This window comes from Perissodus microlepis, chromosome 14 (assembly GCF_051167445.1).
Source record: "Perissodus microlepis isolate ML-2025 ecotype Zambia chromosome 14, ASM5116744v1, whole genome shotgun sequence".
Taxonomy (NCBI): domain Eukaryota; kingdom Metazoa; phylum Chordata; class Actinopteri; order Cichliformes; family Cichlidae; genus Perissodus; species Perissodus microlepis.
In genome coordinates this window covers 5,530,484-5,549,511 of record NC_140474.1, presented here as the reverse complement: position 1 = coordinate 5,549,511, position 19,028 = coordinate 5,530,484, and the positions used below count along the sequence as shown (strand labels likewise).

Here is a 19,028-nt window from a genome sequence, read left to right as displayed (position 1 = left end):
AAAACCATCAGTTTCATTAGAATTTTTCACCCTGTTGTCAAAAAAAAAAAAAAAGTGTGTGCGTATGTATGTACGTGTGTGTGTGTGTGTGTGTGTGTAGATATATATGTATGTATGTATGTATGTATGTGTGCTTGTCACTATGTAATTAGTATTGCCTGTTACCTGTGGTAACGCAATTTATAATTATTATATATTCTGTATTTAGTTATGATGGTTCTAATTGTTGTTTGCGAGCTGCCGTTGAGATGCTTGCATGTGCCCGGGGCTGTTGATGGTTTGTTTGGTTGTAACGATGGGCGTAGCTGTGGGAAGCTTATTGTATTTTTTGTTGATGAGTGAGTATAGGGGTGGGATTTAATAAGTTTTCTTCATCCCACTCCTTTTCAGGTAATTTTTGTTTTTTGTTTTGTGCACTTTATGTTCAATATATGTATTTTGTTGTGCCTGAAATGAATGACTGAATGAATGAATAAATGAATGAATAATTGCCACGCAGTTTGAGAACCACTCGTCTAAACTAGCATGCTGACTGCTCAGGTAAACTGAGCGAGCCTGCGTCGGTGTAAAGAGAAAGTAGAAGGCTCTAGAAAAATCACACCGAGAACTAATGCAAATCTTAAAATGGTCCTTTAAAAGGAAAAAGATCTCCGTGCAGACACGCGTTTCTGACACATTAGAAAACAAGCATGTCTGCCTGCTCCATCACCGCCGACCATTGAAAAAAAAAAAAATAATAATAATAATCCAAGCTCAGACTGCATTTTTAAAAACTCTCAGTGTCAGGCGTCTTCTATAGCGGTGTGATTGTTAGGTCCAAACACAGTTACAGTTTAAAACTAAATTGTATTAATGTGGATGTACCCAGAGCTTTACTGAAAACACAGCAGCTCTCACATGCACTGCAGGCCTGAATGTCCTCAACATTAACTGGCAGAGCTGTGCTGAGACCGCAGACACTGCACAGACCTTTACCTGTCCCCGCGGTTAAAGGCTGTGTAATGTTCGACAGAGGACAGAGCAGACGGCAAGTGAAGGGTGTTCATGCACGCAAGCCGTTTTTATAAACTCTACCAGAGTTTATGATAAAGATGCTCGAGCTAATTCCGTCCCCTCACATGAATTTGATAAGAGACTGAAGCAGATGCTGGTGGAGAGTGAAGATGGGTACATCAGACTTGGATTGAGGGGGAGGGGAAGAGGAGGATGCGAGTTTATGCTTCTGCCCCCTCGGGATCATCATTAGACTGCGAAGTAATGTACAAACCATTAATTTGTACTTAAAATGGATTAAATCCATCATCGTTATTTTTCTCAGTGTTGTACAGATACCTTAAAGTCCAGTGAGGTGATTTTTCCTCCTCTTTTTTAACCTTAGTCTAGCGACTTATTCGTCCTGTTTGCACATTTTTAAAAAAGCTTGTGCACACAGGATTTTAAAAAAAAGAAAGAAAAAACCTTTACAGGACTTTAGGAGCGCTGTACTTTTGTGTAAAGGATAGCTGAATTTAAAAATTCATACACAAAAATAACAATATCAAAATTCTTAAATGAGGGCCACAACATTTCACAAAATGTTTTTTTTTTTAAAACAAGTAGTCGCTCCACAGTTAACCCAAAGATACTGTTTTAAAGGTGGTCGACAGCTCTTAGGGGGCTTACAACAGTCACTATACATAATAAGTGTCGCCTTGTATTCATCATGCCAACTGGCCAATCAGAGCAGGCTGGGCATTTTGGGAGGTGGGTGTTATAGAGTGTGGTGAGAAAGGGGAGTGGGGGGAGAAAGGTGGCAGGTACATAAACAGGTCATCCCCAGCTGTGTGTCCACCTTCAGTGCTTCTGTGCCCAATCACGCCCATGTCTATGTCCACCAGGGATGTGTCTATATCCTGGAACAAGTCCTCCACAGTGAAATCACCAAGGTAGCTGGACCTCATTACCTCCATGCTGCCGTCTTCCTGCTGCTCCCTGCAGTCACTGGGATCTCTGAGTCCGTGATTTACCAAGGCCACGCTTCCCTCATAGGGCTTGGACATGTTCTCCAAGGGCCTGAGGGGTATCCGTGGAGCTGGCTGAGGATTCCCGTCTATAGTAGAGTCCAGTGCGGCAAGAATAGAGGAAATGACAGCTGAAAGAGATGAATCAGTATCAGTGGACATCGATCCCCAGTCCTCATCATCCTCTATACTGATATGGAAATTTGATTCACTCGAGTAGTTTGTCTTTTCAGTAGAATTTGGTGAGTAATTTAAGGAAACCATGGGGCAGGTGGCCAGAGCTGAGCAGCTGTCAACCGTTACAGCAGAATGACGTTTTGCTGCAGCGGCAATACTTGCTGTCAGTGCAGATGAAGCAATACCTGGAGGTTGTGACACCTCCACGTTGACTGATGGCACCATAGACATCTGCAGGCTGATCTGCCGCAGGGTGTTGGCTATCAGAACGGACCGTCGCAGGCTGGGCTCACGTAGCTGCTGGGAGAACTGATACTTGTTGAGGGAAACTGTGAGCAGAAACTGCTGCTGGCTCTCCCAGGTGGGAGCTCTATAGTCTGAAGCCTCCTCCTCTATTGATAGTTTGCGCTTCTGCCCCTTCGGCATCATCATCATCATTAAGCTGCAAAATAAGGCACAAATGTTACTGGGTTGTAATAAATATATCACAGGTCATATTTTGTCGTTTTTACATTTAGAATCACTTGAATTCAAAAACTGAAGCTCCAAAAGAATAATATCAAAATGCTGCAAGCACCAACAAAGTAATCAACTAGCATTGATCAATAAAAAAAAAAAAGAACTACAGGATTTTGTTTTAGTTTGGGGGCTGTGGTAAGCATTTATTTATTATAATGTATTTTAAATAAAAAAAGGTACAATTGAGGACCAGATATATGGTCTAAGACAGTAAATATTTAGAGAAATTAGTAGGATTTTTGTGAAGATTGAATTTCATTAACAGAGACTATTTAGATCAGGGATGCCAAGTTCATTATGGTTGTGAGCCACGTTGATCTTAAGTGGGCCGAGCCAGCGAAACTCTTCCCTCTGTAGATGTGCAGATATTTAACTAGACGTTTAATGTAAGAAAAGAAGTGACATTTCAACCAGCACACCTCCCCTCAGCTTTTCTACATGACAAAGAAATGCTGCTGTAGCAAATGAAAAAAAATCTGTCAACACAAATAAATAAATGTGTCAAATTACAGAACATTTTCCAGTAGCTCACTGCTCATTCACATTTATTCACAGACTATTTCTATTTTCTCTCCCCATGAACCCACTGAGAAAAACCACTAATAATAATTTCAAAAGTAGATGGTGGGAAAAAAATCTTTTTTTTTTTTTTTTTTTTTTTTAGTAATACTACACCATATACCAATCTTTATCAGTAGGAGAAGCTCTAAAATGTATGAAAATAAATTTACACAATCTATCCCCACCCTCACATTTTCCAAAACCGGACATAGGCCAGATTGGAGTCTTGGCCAGGTTGATTCTGGCCCTCGGGCCTTATGTATGAAAAAAAACAAACAAACTCAAACCACAAGCCTGTGAAAGATCTGCTTAAATTCACCCCACTTTTAAAAAATGTGCCAGACAACAAAAGGTGTCATTTCTTGTTTACCGCAAAAATGATATTACAAACCAGATGATGCCCGAACGATGTTAAGATGCAAAACAGAGTGCAGTTTCTCAGCCTTTCACCTTTATATTTACATATGAACATACAGAGTTTCTGTAACTAGCAGGGTTCAACATAACCACTGTCCCTGTCTTGCTGTCCCCAGTAAAAAGTGTGTTGGCTGTTCAAATCACCTCGGAAGCAAACCGACTAAATTAACCATATCCTTTATCAAAATATCTGCTGAGATAGTTTACTGTGCAAATCAAAAAGAAGCAAAAATGAAAGTTATCTGTATGCAGATAAACTCCTTAGTTTATAATATAGTTGTTATAAGATCATAAAATAAATCCTATAAATTTGACTGACTTTTCTATACCCTTTGCTGAAGGATAACGGCACAGGGGCAAGCCTAAAGAAAGCACTTACTCCAGTAAATGTATTTTAAAGCTTTAACTACTAATTAATTACAAAGTTCGATCTCAATACAAAAAATTGCAAATGATTTATATTTAATTACTACAGTTAAATTACTAGTACATAAAATACATTTTGATTGTCAGGTATAACAATACAGGAGTCTAAAAATTCTGACTGGTTTCCTTTTTTAAACTTACCTTTTGTTTACCTCACAACTGATTTTACAAACCAGGTGATGCCTGTTAAGATGCAAAAAGTGGGGCAATTTTCGAAGAATCTCAGCCTTTCGCCTTTACATTTGACTACTGTAAAAATTCTAGGCCAGTGGAGAAAACTGCTGCATTAACCTAGACAATTCATTTTTCTAATCCAAACAACTCGTCTAGGTGTAAAATAGCTTTTCAAACCATGTCTCAGTCTTGTGTGGGAATCACCACACCACCAAATAGCATTTTTTACTAAAAGACTGCAAATTAATGAGACGATCCGTAACACTACACCCCTGGATAAAGTTTGGAAACACATGGATTTTAAAATAACAGTTAAAACGATCTCAGGGCCTGCCCTTGTAGAGCTCAGACTAAAATGGTGAGCCTGTAAATGAGCATAACAATGTGGGTACTTTAAATGGAGAGTGGGGGTTGTAACGCTGGTTTCACCGTGTAGGAGGGAAACAGTCTCGCCCGAGGCCATCGGGTAAAATACAAATTAATTCGACTTACAGTCGAAATAATCGACTGAACGGAGTTAAAACCGATCTTAATTAGCTCACCAAACAATAAGTTCGCGATCAAACACATGTGGAAAGTAAGAGTTGTTTTAAGCAAACCAACCTGTTGAATCACTTCCCGTCTCTCCGCCGTGAGTTTAGTCGTCAATGCTTTTGCTGCCTTCGCTTCGACCTTAACTGGCAAATTTACCCTTAAGTTTTACTCGGTTCATTCATAAATAAGTTAACGATTAAACATCGATTTAAAACTCTTGTTCTAATTTAAAAATCCCCAAACGCTCTTACGTCGTTAGCTTCACGTCTGCCTTCTCCCGCCCGTGATTTGAGTTTCATACCAAGAGGTTCAGAGTTGGGGGTTGGCTATAGGAAGGCATTGTGGGTAATGGAGTTTTTATACGTTACATTCCACCAGAGTAGTTTCCATGTATGAAACGCATTAAATACACGCTAAACAAGCTGTACGGCTAATATATTCTGAAGTTTACATTTATTAAACTTGGAAATAGTGTAAATTAACCCCTGCTGCAATTACCAGCTTGTTTAAATTCTTATTATATAATATCCTTTGCACTAATTCCTAAATGATTACATCACCAAGTGAAGTTGGATTCCAGTCCTTATACTGGCTTTAGTACAGACTCTTTTATTAAAAGAAGAAGAAAACTGGAATAAAACTTGCTGAATAAACGTAAAATTCAGCAAGGCCTAATTCATCTGTGTTTTAAGTTAAATGCTAGACTTCTAAGATTGAAATGATTCCAGTAGATTTGATTTTATATCCAATTCAGAATTTTAAAATGTATACACATAAATGTCTACACATTTCTGAGCATGGCACTGAAAAATCAAAACAAGAAAGAATAAACGAAAAGAAAAAAGGAAAATACGTATGGATCCCACATGTACCTGTCATACACAGCAAAGGTCATTTTAAGCCCAGTAAAATTAATTAGTTTAAATCAGTCTTCTTCAAAGAAGATGAGAGAGTTATTTACCTGAAAGCGACCGTCAGTGAAGGCCCCACTCTACTGCCCCAGATCACGAGCGTTTATGTTTTTATGGTTTCGATTTTAATTGTAACACCCGACTTTCAGTCACATGAAGAACCGGACAGTCAACTTTAAAAGGACAGCTGTAGCTGCTCCTCTGCTTCTGCACTGAGAAGCATGACGTGCTCGAAATATAAAGTAAGTTCCGGTTGTGACTTTCAAAATAAAACCAAAGTCCTCCCCCCTGTCAAGCCTAATCATAACTCTACACACTGATAATATGCAGTTCTGTTATTTGTCCTCCCTAGTCTCGGGTAAAGCTTGGGGATTTAAAAAAAAAATCTATGTATGTATTTGATTCTCTCCAAAATAAAGGGTCAGGGTGGGGGAGTGGCTGGGGTCATCGTCAGAGATTACTTAAGACCTCATAGTGTTAAAAAATATATATATCAAGTTTCAAAGTGATCGCTTACAGTTTTCAGTTAATAAGAAATTAAATTATATTAAAGTCCTGCTAGAAATGTCTTCCCACTTGGCAGCCATCCTTGAATCCTTGCAGGCAGTTACTTTTTAAGTATTGTTTGTAATTCACAGGTTATAATCCAGGAGTATTAAAGTGGGATTCTTTGAATCCCAAGTTCCTTCTTTTTATAATATAATGTGCCTGAATATAACCTTTGCATTATAAATGTCAATGAGTGGAACTGCTGTGCGCTGTAAAATGTGTGAAACTAGAAACGGTGTAAAAAGGCGTATTCACGCCTCACTTTTTCTTTTTAACACCCAGTTTATTTTTGAAGTGAAAAGATTTCCTTATTTGTGCAGCCTCTTCACGGTGAACTTGGTACAGCTTGGTCACAAAACTGTGCAAAAGCTACATATGCTTGGTGGTCTTTTCTGCAGGACACACACAAGGGAGACTGTAACCATTTCGGCTTAAAATACACCCTACCACTTCACCCGCTCGAACATGAGTCGTGGAGTGGAAAACAGATTTAGTTCTCTTTTAAATGTGAAAATGTGGTAAAGTTCAACACAACTTTTAGTACAGTAAAGTATTTTATTTTTAGGACAATGGTGAGAACAGTAAGACGCATCTCATGATGTAATGATTGAAATGCAGAAGAAGAAAGAAGCAATTAAAGAGCTGAAGTAACACTACAGGTTTGGCACTTGGTTTTTGTTTTTTTTTTTGAAAAACAGATGATCATATATGCAGCTAATAATGAAAGAAAATATAAGAAAGGAACACCAAGCAAAAGATGCTAAATCATAATTACAAAAGGGAATAGAAAAGACCGAAGCAAGGAAAAAAAACCCCACACACTAGCAGTTCAACACAAAACTCTTCCCTTCATTCATCGCTCAACATCAATAACAGGAAGTGATTTTAAATGGGGCATAAGCAGTGTGCACTACAGGACTATTTGTACTCTCCGCACACTCCAACAGTCTTGCCGTCCCACTCCGACGTGGAGAGACACTTGACGAAGAAATGTCCCAGATCGTGTTTAGAGATGGCTCTTCCCTTTAGCGTGTTCTCTGTCACCACGTAATTCTCTGTCAGAGGAAGGTCACCTGCAGATGAGGGCAGAACAAAACATTTAATGAATACAAGAGAATGTATGAATGCTCTGATTTGCAGCAGAGACACTGCACTCATTTTAGACCACGACCCACATACTGTCCCATTCTATCTCAAATGGGCTTGAAGAGCAAAACCGCTAAGTAACAGCCGGATGAACAAACTCGAAAATCTTCCCTTCATTGAGTGTAAATGAGTAAAAGTCCATTCTGAAGATATTTACTTTAACCATTGATTTAGAAAAGAGATTATGAGCAGTCTGAGATGTCTCGTCTCACTTCGTTGTAGTAGGCAAGGCCACGATTAAAGACACCTTTTGTAAAACCCGTCTGCAAAATTTAGTACAAGAATTCACCACAAGAGGGCAGCATTTAACAAGAAAGTTTTGGTATAATTGTGCTGCCAACCTAGTATTATATTTTTATGCACAGACAGATGAGTTATAAGTTTTAACATAAAGGTTAAAATTATATTGAACTATGCCAGAAACTGTTTTTCTGGACTTTCTTTTTAGCTGGTTTCAATTTTTTCCAGATTGAATAAAGCTGAAAGATGGACCTTTGCAACAAAAACTCTTGGCTTCCTCTTACTACTGACCTCCAATGTGAGGAGGCATGACAGCCACATAGTCCAGCCCTGATGTCTTCAGCACGGTGTACATCCTGTCGTGGTCCTCCGTCACAGGAACCAGACGTGGCGGCACTTTGGAGCGATCCCACAGAAGGAAGGCTGGGAAGAAAAGAGATGAGAAAAATGATTGGTTGTACAGACTTCGATGAGCTCTTCTACTTCCTTTTTTTTAACGCAGCGAGGCATACCTGACATGCAGCCGATCACTTTGCAGATTCCACGCGCCTTCATAGCTTCCACTATGTTCTTTGTGCCCTCAGACATCATGGTAGTTGGGTCTAATGAATACAAATTAGATTAGAGATATCACACACACAACTGCAGAACAGCACTTGATTGTTGTTTTGCTTCATTCCTACAGAAGCTCCACTGGGTAAAAGTAAATCCAATGTTTCAGAGAGCACCATAAATATAAACTCAAATCTCTATTATGTGCTTTAGTGACTTAACTGATGATTTAAAAGATCAATAACGTGAGTTAATTGATCTTATAAGTTAATATAAATTTAAAAGAAATGTCTTGTTTTTGGTGGGAAATTTGGCTCTGGTTTTTATTTTTAAGTCAATTAAATGTTGTTTATGTGATTGTTCGGCTTGTCTGTCTGTTAGCAGGATTACTCAAAGGTCGTAGATAGATTTGCATGAAAATTATTCCCACAGGTGGGCTTTGGTCCAAATTTGAAGTGATACAATATTTTGGCTTGATGCACATCTGCATCCAGGGATATTTGAAAGACTTCTTTACCATTGTAAAATAGGAAATAGTAAAAAATTGAGAAACACTGTCTTGATGTTCTGAAGAAAATATCAAAAGGTAATCCAGAGCCAAACATCCCCCTGGATCCAAGGACTCAGTTCATGCATGTTGTGGAGGAAATGTTCAGCCCTGGAGGGGAGAGACTTCTCCAGTTTTTATAGAGTTAGTAGTTTCTATACAGTCCTTTATTTATTAAATTATTCAATAAGCTATGCATATTTTATTTAGTTTTATGCTATAATTCTCATTCATCTCTATACTGTGTCTTTTAGATCAGCGGTCCCCAACCCCCAGGCCTCGGACCGGTACTGGTCCGTGAGTCGTTTGGTACCGGGCCGCGAGAGTTGAGGCTCAGGTGTGAAATGTATAGTTTTCAGGGTTTTTATCGGTTTTCAGCGTTATTTTGTCATCGTTTTTATCGTTTACTCGGTTTTCCTGGGTCTTTTCACGTGTGTTATGAATAAATCTTCTTTTTTTCGGTACCGGTACTAGTTTTATTTTGTTGTATTTATCCGCGACACCTTAAAGGCCGGTCCGTGAAAATAATGTCGGGCATAAACCGGTCCGTGGCGCAAAAAAGGTTGGGGACCGCTGTTTTAGATTATGTCAAACCGACCCAATGTCACGTTTTACATGTAATAAGAATGCTTTGGTGACCTCTAGTGAGTGTTTTACGTCATTACATCACTGAAATATATAGTCTTTCTCTTGAAAGGTGAACATTTAAGTAAGGAAACTGAATTTTAAGATTCAGTGACTGCATGCAATTATAATTACTATGAATACATGAAACCACATAAACTTAAATCCATGCAGTTCCATTGGTATTAGTTTAAGCATTGAAATAAGTCCTCTTGAGTTCAGGTAGGCTGGCGATATGATTGCAAGAGTGCATTTTGATTTAATGTCTTATTATATTTTCTTGTATGTGCGATTCTTCAGCCTTACTGAGGTCATTCCTGGTGCCTAAGATGATAATAACAGCATCCTGGCCCTCCAACGTCTTCTTTACATCCTCTTTCTTGAGCACATCTCCCATCACCACTCTGGATGCCTTGTGGTCATCAGGCAGCTTGGCGGGGTCACGCACCAGCACCGTCACATTGTATCCTAAAAAAAAAAAGAGAGAGAAAAAAACCCCATGGAAATTAAACTAAACTTCGACCATAAACACCTAATTATGAAACACTTTCACTTATAGCATACTGTGCTTTTTGTTTTGTATTGAAGTCATTGGTTTCTGTGCGTGTTGCAGGATCTTACAGTCATGGAAATGTGTTGTTTTTATCAAAGGAGCAGGGACTTGTCTTGGTGACACAATGACAACAGATCATCTCACCTGGGTGCCAACCAGCACACTCAAGATGTCACTTTCTCCTGTTTGGTTATTGTGCAGAAACTGCTATGAACAAACTGCTTCAGAAGCTTTTATTGCTTGTACTGTTTTTTTTTTTAATGTGTTCCTATGTAATTTTGTAGTTTTTAGCAGTATTCTAGTCTTCCCTGTACTTTTAATTTAATTTGTTTAATTAGTACTATACAAATGCAGGTTGACTGGTGACTCTGAGACAGCTTCAGGAGAGACCCCACCCTTTACTGTGGGGGCAAGATAGCAAACAGCTTTTTACTATCAGCTCTCTGTGTCACAAACTGCTGTGACTCAGCAAAACGCTGCCTGTGCCGTTAAACATGAGTCAACTTTTTTTGCCATGGGTGAGCAAAAGGAAAGGAAATGGAAATGTTGCTAAATCGAATGAATCATATGACACAGTTTGTTTGTGTAAGGGATTTTGTGAGAGGAGCAGTGGGTTATTGCAGCTGTACTTCTAATGGGGGTTACAGAAAGTTACAGCAGAGAGTGACATTCATCAGGGATTACATTTTACAGTTTACAAATCAGGCCTTGAAATGTGTTCATTCAGTTCATTCAACCTTTTAAAAAAATTAACAAAACTTGACCAAATACATGTAATATAAAAAAAATAATTATGTCATAAATATTCATGTGAAACTTCTGATTTTAACAGGCTGAGGAACATTTCTACCAGCTTTTTGTGAAACTGTTACAGTTAAGATGTGGTTATTACGCAAGGGAATCCCGTGACCTCATGTTTATCACCCTATTGTAACCTCCACAGGTGGACATGTAACTACCCTGTTACAGGTGCACGAGGACGCTCAGAAAACAGTCTGAAGCATCAAAGTTTGTTTTGCCTGTGCGGAAAACTCCAACTTTAACTCCAACAGTAACAATGCATGAAAAACCTACTGAAACCCACCTGAGAGACCCCAGTGTGACTCCCGCACAGTTACACAAATACATGATCTCTTCTATTTCGTCTGTAACTTATTTTTATTACTCTTATTCCTCACCTGCAGCTACTGCTATCGGAAGGGTCGCCAGCCCGGTCATTCCCGTGGCTCCAAATATCGCGACGTTTTTAATGGAGTCCGACATCGTTCTTAATAAGCGGGATCCACGAGACGGCAACACCTGGTCAGCTGAAGAGTGTCCGGAGTAGAAGACGCATTCACTTAAAAATACATCTGGCCTTTAACGAAACGCCTCTTTCGCCTGACAGGAAGGCACTTCCGCATCTTAGACTCCGCCCATATGGAGAGTTAAAGGAGCCGTTCAGCTTCTGTGCGTCACTCCAGGGCAGGAATAGCAACCACTACCATGAAAGAGACATTTTTAAAATGTTTTTAGATAAAGATAAAGATTTAGAAAATATATTTGATCTTAAAATGAAGGTGAGACAGTTCATTACGTATAAATTAGCCAATCAGAATCACTAATAGGTGTAAGTATAATTCACATTTTTTCCCACCTGTGACTACTCTGCAGTGAGCTATCTGTGTGAGCTATAGTTGATATACCTAGTTTGATTTATTCCTAATAGTTTTAGAAACTATGAAAGTTAAAGCTGGTGGTGGCAGAGTTAAAAAGTTTAAGATTTCTGTTGGAGGTTACCAGAATGAATACAATTAGAAATGAGTATATCAGAATGACTGTTCAGATTGGAAACAAAGTTAGGACATGAGCAGAGGAGGAATAGTGGATATACTGGACATAGGATGGGACAGGTAGGAGGAAAAGAGGAAGACCTCAGAGAATGTGTATGGATGTAGCAAAGGAGGACATACAAAGAGTTTGAGTGAGATGGAGGCAGATGATCTGCTATGCTTTTCGAATCAATTACATTTTATTTATATTGCACCAAATCGCATTCAGTGCATCATGGGAATCACCCAGCATCCTAGACCCATTGCAGCATAACTAAGGGAGGATTCAAGTTCACCTGATCCAGCCCTAACTAACTTTATATAAAAGGAAAGTTTGAAGCCTAATATTGAAAGAAGAGACAGTGTCTGTCTCCTGAATCCAAACTGGGAGCTGGTTCCATAGACGACGGACCTGAAAGCTGAAGGCTCTGCCTCCCATTCTACTTTTAAACTTCCCAGGAACCACAAGTAAGCCCTAATACAGTACTATGGGCTCTTTAAAACAAGATGGAGCCTGATTATGTGGTGACACTTAAAGAGAGCAAATGAAAAGAAGGAAGAGGAACATTTTGCAGGTGTACTGCAACTCTTTTAATTTTTTTATATGTAGCCTCCGTCACGCTTAAAAGACATGAAATAACGTCCTTATTTCATGTGACAATGTCTTAAAAAAATGTTATTTGAAAAAAGAGAATAAAAGTTAAAAGGGAGTTTTAAAAAAGGAAAAATCAACAGCTAACTTAGACTTTCTTCCTAAATGTGTATTAATTAAAATATTTACCAGTGTTTTCAGATAAGAATAAGAATATTGATCTCAAAGAGAAATTCGCATAGATGTATTATGTGCTGGTATTTCTAACTTTTGTGATATTTATTTTTTGTTCTTCTTTAGCCTTTGAATCAATTTGCTGAAACACGGCCTCTTGTGGTTATCTGTTAAAATTCGTCACCGTCAGCGTCTCGCTCTCTCTCTCGCTCTCTCTCTCTGCCATTGATGCTGATATTTCTCCTCAGCATCACCAGCGGAGAGGAGGAGGAGGAGGAGGAGGAAGGAGAGGTTGTGTCAGGTGGAAACTGGGACCTCTATGGATATCACCATCACCCTCCACCGGCACTGAACCTCAGCATCTCCCGGCCGGCGGTCAGCGCTGCAGGCACGCAGCGCTCTTAACCTGCGCTAAGGCGCAGTTTTTGCACGGTGCACACCCCCCGCGGTGCTTCAGTAATTACCCAAACCAGCCGCTTCCTCGTGTAATAGGGACTAATCGAGGGAAAACCCTGCTGGAATAAAAGCGGAGCGTCAGTCTCCTCCATTGATAAACCGCGCTCCTCATCGATTCGAGCCAGCGACGTCTTGGTGAAGGAGGACGAAACCAAACCAAAAAACTGACACTGAGGCTAAAGGTAAGGCCGATAAAAACGCAAAAAGATGCTTCCTTTTCACTTGGTTGTCGTCTCATTCCCCGTGTGAGCGCAAGGAGTCGAGATGCATGGGATTTTTTTCCTCCTTTTTTGCCGGGATGCCGGCCTGCATTTGGGTGCAGGGTACCGCAGTGATCCGGCAAAGGGACGGACCGTTTCGTGTCTTATTTCCACTTACATGTGTACGTGATGCACGCCTGGAAAGGTGCTTATGATGCCTGCTGGGTCTGATTGTCTAATTTAAAAGGAGAAATGAGCTGAGAAACAGAATAGCGGCCTAGTTGTTTTTTTTTTTGTGGGCTATGGTACGCGGTTGCATGTTTTAGCTTCTGTGTAACCTTTACTTTAAATTAGAGATCATTTATTTGGTTTCTAGCTACAGACTGCACACTGTACCCGTATGCACACTGCAGCAGAACTTCACAAGAATAAATATCGACAGTAATGCTCTATGCAGTATTTTAGTAGGAAGTTAAAATGTGCCTGTGGTCTCGTTATGTGACTTTACATTACTCTCGCTTTTCTGCACCTTTCTTCCCAAATCCTGGAGGGATGTTGCTGTCTTGGAAGGGGTGGTTGTAGATTGACTCAATTCATGCTTTAGTTTGACAAGGCCTGAAGCAGCATGCACTGCTTCAGCAACACAAGTAGGAGATGCAGTGCAGCCTGTCTAATGTCTGTTTGATCACTGCTGCAATAAAAAGTGACTACAACCCCTGTTGTGCACGGAGACATGTCACGGGCCATTGTTTGTCCTTTCTGTCTTGATCTGAAGTTTGCATGCAGGTGGGAGTTAGTTGGTTATCTCTACTTTGTGACAGCACTGGAACAACATGAATAAAAGAAGAGGGAAGAAGTGAACAGAGGTATGCGGTTATCTGAATTCATTTAATCATTAATACCAAACCGCTAACGGTACTTACTGTAAGTTTTGTGACTTTTTTGGACCCATTTGAGCCACTTACTCCAGTGTCTCTCAGTGGGTTTATGTTGCGCACAGTACTGTGAACCTTTTCATACCACATGTGGTGCTCAGCAGGTTTCTATAACCTGAATCCATTGCATTTTGTGGTATTTCAGTTTGTCTTGTGTCACTCATGTAATAAAAAAGTTTAACAGTTTGAACCCAGCTAGATCCCATTTCAAAGTGAACAAAACATGTGGTGGTAAGCAAGATTAATTCATGTATTTTAAATATTTAAAAACACTTTACCTTTAAAATGGCACAGGTTGTTCAGGTTTCTTCAGGGACTTGTTGGGGGATTGTTCGAATCATCCAAGAGGACTTATCGTGGTTCCTGTGTCTATTCCCGTAACCCTAGACCTCAGATTTCAGGGCTGGGATCAGCGACTGGGGGCACAACTTGTTCTTTTTGTGCTTGGCTGCATGTTTTGGGGACTTTGTTTGCTGCAGAGCAAGCTTGCTTCTGCGTTTGTATTGCACGATGGAATCATATTTGAACACCATGTCTAAAATCTTTGCACAGCAGTGTGTATATTGTATACATTTATGGTGTTTCTCAGCTAGATAGAATTACTCTTCTTGTTGTCCCTGTCTTCTCTGGATGCTCAACAGCATCTTTAGGACACTGAAGCTCTCTGTTGTTTATCAGACCACAAGGTCACTGTTTTAAGAGGTGTGTTCTTGTCGACTCAGAATTTGGGTGTGGTTGCTGCCCTTGCTTACAGATGCGGGTTCACTGTGCTGTGGTGAAGTGACTCAAAGTGACTCAGTGCAGTGTGTAAAGTGCGTACTGTGTGACGTCACATTGAAGGATCTTGTGTGTGCGTGTGTGTGTGAGTGAGTGTGAAGGAGAGAAAGACAGCATCACTCCCTCAAAGAATGATCCAGAGTCCATATATTTTGTCAGGTAATATCAGTGTGGATAAAGTTTGGGATTAAACCTGGAGTCATGTTTGGGTCAGAATGACAGTCAAACGTAAAGTTAGATTGGATTAAATGTTCAATGTTCGGCTCACTGTTAAATGTTAATGTAAGAGCTGTAGAACATTATTGCTACACATTTGAGTTTGTACACAGATCAATAACAGAAACCTGACTGCAGCAAAAGAATGAAAATTGTATAGAAAATATGAAATTACAGGGGGAAATAAGGCTGAGTGTCAGCATTCTGTCATTTGCAACCGTGCACTCACTGGCGGTTTTCCAGCAGAAAAAATGTCCAAATGTAGCTGTAGCTATAAACTTTAAATTAACATTTACAAGCTATTGCACTGACTCTATAACTGCTATGTATCTGTTATAGTCACGAGGCAGCAAACATTTTTCCTATTTGAAACAACACATGGATGCTCTGAAAGCTCACATGTCCCAGTTTTCCACCAGCACTTTAACACTCAGAGAGCATAAAAGATGGACGTAGCTTCCGGGTCTAAAAAGCGAAGCCAAATGTGAAAGTTCCTGCATTCCTCGTGATTCCTGTGGCTGCAAAAAAACTTCCAGGTTTACAGAAAAAGGAAAACGAAAAAAAACTTACCTTAAACGTGACCTCTGTAAACATTTTTGCCATAGGGTTATGGGCTCAGTCGCTCATTTCAGGTTATAATAAGTAAAAGACGAGGTCCATTTTGTCAATTTTGGCTATTCTAGGTTTCAGAAAGGAGCATCATGATTCACCCTTCGCACGTAGAAACACCAACAAATCCTCAAATCGTAGCTTTCGACTTCACTAATGAATGGGTGGCATCATCTTTTAAATACAGTCTTTGCATAAAACAAGTAAACTGAGTTAGATCAATAGTAAAAACAAGAACATACAAACAGAAATATAAGACAATGACTCAACAATTCTACCAACGTGGAGATAAAGGACAAGAAATTCTTAATCTTTAAAGCACAGGTGAGTGCTATTATTTAATTTCAGGGTTATTGTAATAGTATTAAAAGACAGTAGTGTTTACAATAGGCATTTAAATCTAATCTGATCTTAAACGAGCCATCATTGACGACCTAAGCTCCTGTACAGACAGCTGAATTAGTGCGATTTAGCTACTACAATTGGTAGAATTGAGTTCACTCTGTTCACGTGTTCAACATGAACATGTTCACATCTTGCTTCCTGTTGATTTGATGGCTGTGATCACACAGAAAATTGATTTTATTGGCAGTGGTTGATGGGATGTTCTTTCATACTGATAAAATAATGCTTGTAAAACTGTAAAAACACAACATATGCACTGATATGAGACAGTTGCGTCTTGTAATATCTTCAACTTTGGCTTTTTTTGACAAAGTTATGTTTTAATGGAGAATAATGTGGCGTCTTGAACTTTTCTTAAACCCTCCAAAGTCTGACACTTAATCACTTAATCAATCTTTAGACGTTTTAGTAACCGAGCCTTCTCCTCACAATTGTCAATAGGCAGATGGGATATCAGCGAGCTAGGAGAGGCTGTGATTAATGTCCCCAAATGATGTGTATGTGACGATATTGATGAAGACTAAAGAAAAGGGGGGAGGGGGTGCACTGAGGGTCTGGTCCAGATTAAGCCTTAGAGACACAGAGCTGCTGCCGCTGACTGATTAACACTGGCAGCTGTCTCTCTTTCTTACTCGACTCATCTTTCTGGTGATATGCCCCTATATCTGTCTCAGATCAGTTTCTTTATTTTCCCAATGTCTTTCTATTTCACTTCTTTTCCCATATTTTCCTTCCTTTATCTCTCAAACATCTATATTCCACAATATCACACTTTATTTTCATCTTTCTAGTTTATTGTCTTCTCACCTCATCTGGTTATATATTTGTCGCTCCCTCATTCTCTCTATCTCTAAATTTAACTTCTATATCAAAAGAGATGGACAGTCCTGCATCCGTGAGGTACTTTAAGCTATTCTTGGATCACTGGTGGAGTAATATGAAGAGAAGAAATTGCTGACTGGAGAATTCATCATTGCACAGGAGCCGTATTGATCCATACGCAAGATCTGAGGTAGAAATGTGGCGTGAATATGAATTAGTGTGAAGTTTATGAAGTTTCTGTCGACAGGCTCCGTGGAAAATGTACCCATGTAAATTAATATTGCAGTTTTAATTTGTTCCACTATATATGTGTGTAGCAAGTGCCTGATATAACTTAACCCCCCCCACCCCACCCCCTTCCAAAACTGTTAAAATCACAATGAGCCACATATTTGCAGTAGATGAACAAGAACACTATAGACATTTCTTTTTTTTTTTTATCAACATCAGAATGGAGGAGAACATCATGAGCTATCATCCTATTTTATATGATCAGAGGAGTCACAGGCAGCTAGCTGGGTTAAACTGGCTTTGTTAAACTGCATTGTGGGTACATATTATATGACTGGTTGGTGCCCCTGTTACACATGCATTGGGAAAGATGGGAAAAAAGATAGTAAAAAAAGTATAAAAGAGAACAGTGGTGGGCAGTAGGTGCTAGAGCCATCCCTTATTTCTTTATGTCTTCCAAGGAAAATGGGAAATAAGTTGTCAGCTTTCTTGTCAGTTCTTTATGTTGTCTTTAGAACTAGTTCTCCTGGCTTCTGGAAGGACTTTTGTTCTGTTTTCTGTCAAGGTGATCTCACACTGCTTCAGTAATGTTAAATGCCTCCACGAGTTTTACAGATGGCTGTAAAATTACACTCAAGACTCAACTAAGTGGTAAAGTTTAAAAAGTACAATGACATTTAAACTCTTGTCCTGCTTTTGGAATACGTGACTGAAACTGGAAGTAGACTTAATTAAACTTATATATAATTTACAGACTAGTAATGATGGGATAAACATTCGACCCAGAGAAGCTCATGGGATCCATCAGCTCTTCTTTCAGCTCCACAGTCACACAGTTTATATTAGCACTCGTTCACGTTACCATCATTCTGTGGTCACTGCATGCTGTACATTACCATTGATGATGGAACTGCTTCAATGCAGCATTTCAGGGTTAAGTGTTTGTTTCAAGGACACCGGGTGGTTAGCATTTAGCATTTAGTCATTCTTTAGTTAGTTTAGAGGCATCAGTGTCAGATACTAATTGCCAAAACACAAGTTGTGGAAGCCAGACAAAGAGGATGAGAGGTTAGGACGCAGGGAGCGGTGGGAATAGAGAGAGGACAGCTGCAAAAGTGTGAAGGATAATAAAAGGAGAGAGCAGGGAGGCGGGGCGAGGGGCGTGGGGGTGTTTACATTACGCCGCTGGTGAAACTGTGATTTATTGTGGTGGCTCACTTCAAAGGCATAGCTAGTGAGAGAAGGCCATAATAACACTGAGTGGTTTAGAGGAGAAGATGTAACGACTGACATTTCTGCACTCTCACACATGTAAGGATGTAGATATGCAGTAGTAATTACACTATTAGATGATCCCTGAATAACAAAGCAACAGGAAACTTATGAATGATAACTCTGACCAATAATACATTGTTTAAAGTAAACTTCAAACAACTTGTTTTTTATGTGTAACAATAACTGCAACAGTGACAAACTAAGTCATGGTTGACTTTGTGAGATTATTTTTATTTGTATCTTGATATGTAAAACCCTAGAACATAAAAGAGTTGTGCTGTCTCTTTACCATGGCCGTATATTGTTACAATAATGGAAGTTTATAATAAACTTGAACACATTTTCAAGTAGTTTCTGTAAGCCAAAAACTCAGGTTCCGACATTTGTAAAAATAAAAAAATACAAATCTTGTCTCTAATATGGCCAATGAGTGCAGATATTCCAAATATGGTCATCTTAGGCAAACGAGTCTGGCTGTGGCACAGAAGCCCCTCCCACCTGCTTTTTAAGCCAGTCAGAAGAAAGTCATATTAAAGGGAGGAGAGCTAAAACTGCATGTTTCAGACAGCGGTGGATGCATCGAGGCTTAGCGCAA

General features: G+C 39.5%; 3 protein-coding genes across 7 annotated transcripts in view; 1 reads left to right on the top strand and 2 right to left on the bottom strand.

Annotated features, from left to right (window-relative positions):
- Positions 1-86: 86 nt before the first annotated feature.
- On the bottom strand, positions 87-5,939 carry sertad3 (SERTA domain containing 3). 3 transcript variants are annotated; one of them, XM_084949908.1, is made up of 3 exons: positions 5,770-5,939; positions 2,363-2,619; positions 88-2,131 (listed from the first exon to the last, which is right to left on the bottom strand). In XM_084949908.1, exons 2-3 carry the CDS (start codon positions 2,613-2,615, stop codon positions 1,701-1,703), a joined length of 684 nt encoding a protein of 227 aa, XP_084806034.1. In that variant the 5' UTR covers positions 2,616-2,619; positions 5,770-5,939; the 3' UTR covers positions 88-1,700. The 3 variants fall into 3 exon arrangements, with proteins under 3 accessions (XP_084806031.1, XP_084806032.1, XP_084806034.1); XM_084949905.1 differs by having other exon boundaries at positions 87-2,619; XM_084949906.1 differs by lacking the exon at positions 5,770-5,939 and adding an exon at positions 4,878-5,732 and having other exon boundaries at positions 87-2,619.
- An 864-nt stretch (positions 5,940-6,803) lies between these two features.
- On the bottom strand, positions 6,804-11,392 carry blvrb (biliverdin reductase B). The gene is made up of 5 exons (XM_084950617.1): positions 11,109-11,392; positions 9,684-9,845; positions 8,167-8,256; positions 7,946-8,077; positions 6,804-7,341 (listed from the first exon to the last, which is right to left on the bottom strand). The coding sequence occupies exons 1-5, from the start codon at positions 11,191-11,193 to the stop codon at positions 7,187-7,189; spliced, it is 624 nt and encodes a 207-aa protein (XP_084806743.1). The 5' UTR covers positions 11,194-11,392; the 3' UTR covers positions 6,804-7,186.
- A 1,362-nt stretch (positions 11,393-12,754) lies between these two features.
- sptbn4b (spectrin, beta, non-erythrocytic 4b) overlaps positions 12,755-19,028 on the top strand; it is a 97,639-nt gene continuing 91,365 nt past the window's right edge. For 2 of the 3 annotated variants that reach the window (XM_084950610.1, XM_084950609.1), the window contains exon 1: positions 12,756-13,145. The gene's annotated coding sequence lies outside the window, so the exon portion shown is untranslated. Of the gene's footprint in view, positions 13,146-19,028 lie in introns of all 3 variants that reach the window. The other variant, XR_014802191.1, reaches the window with a different exon arrangement.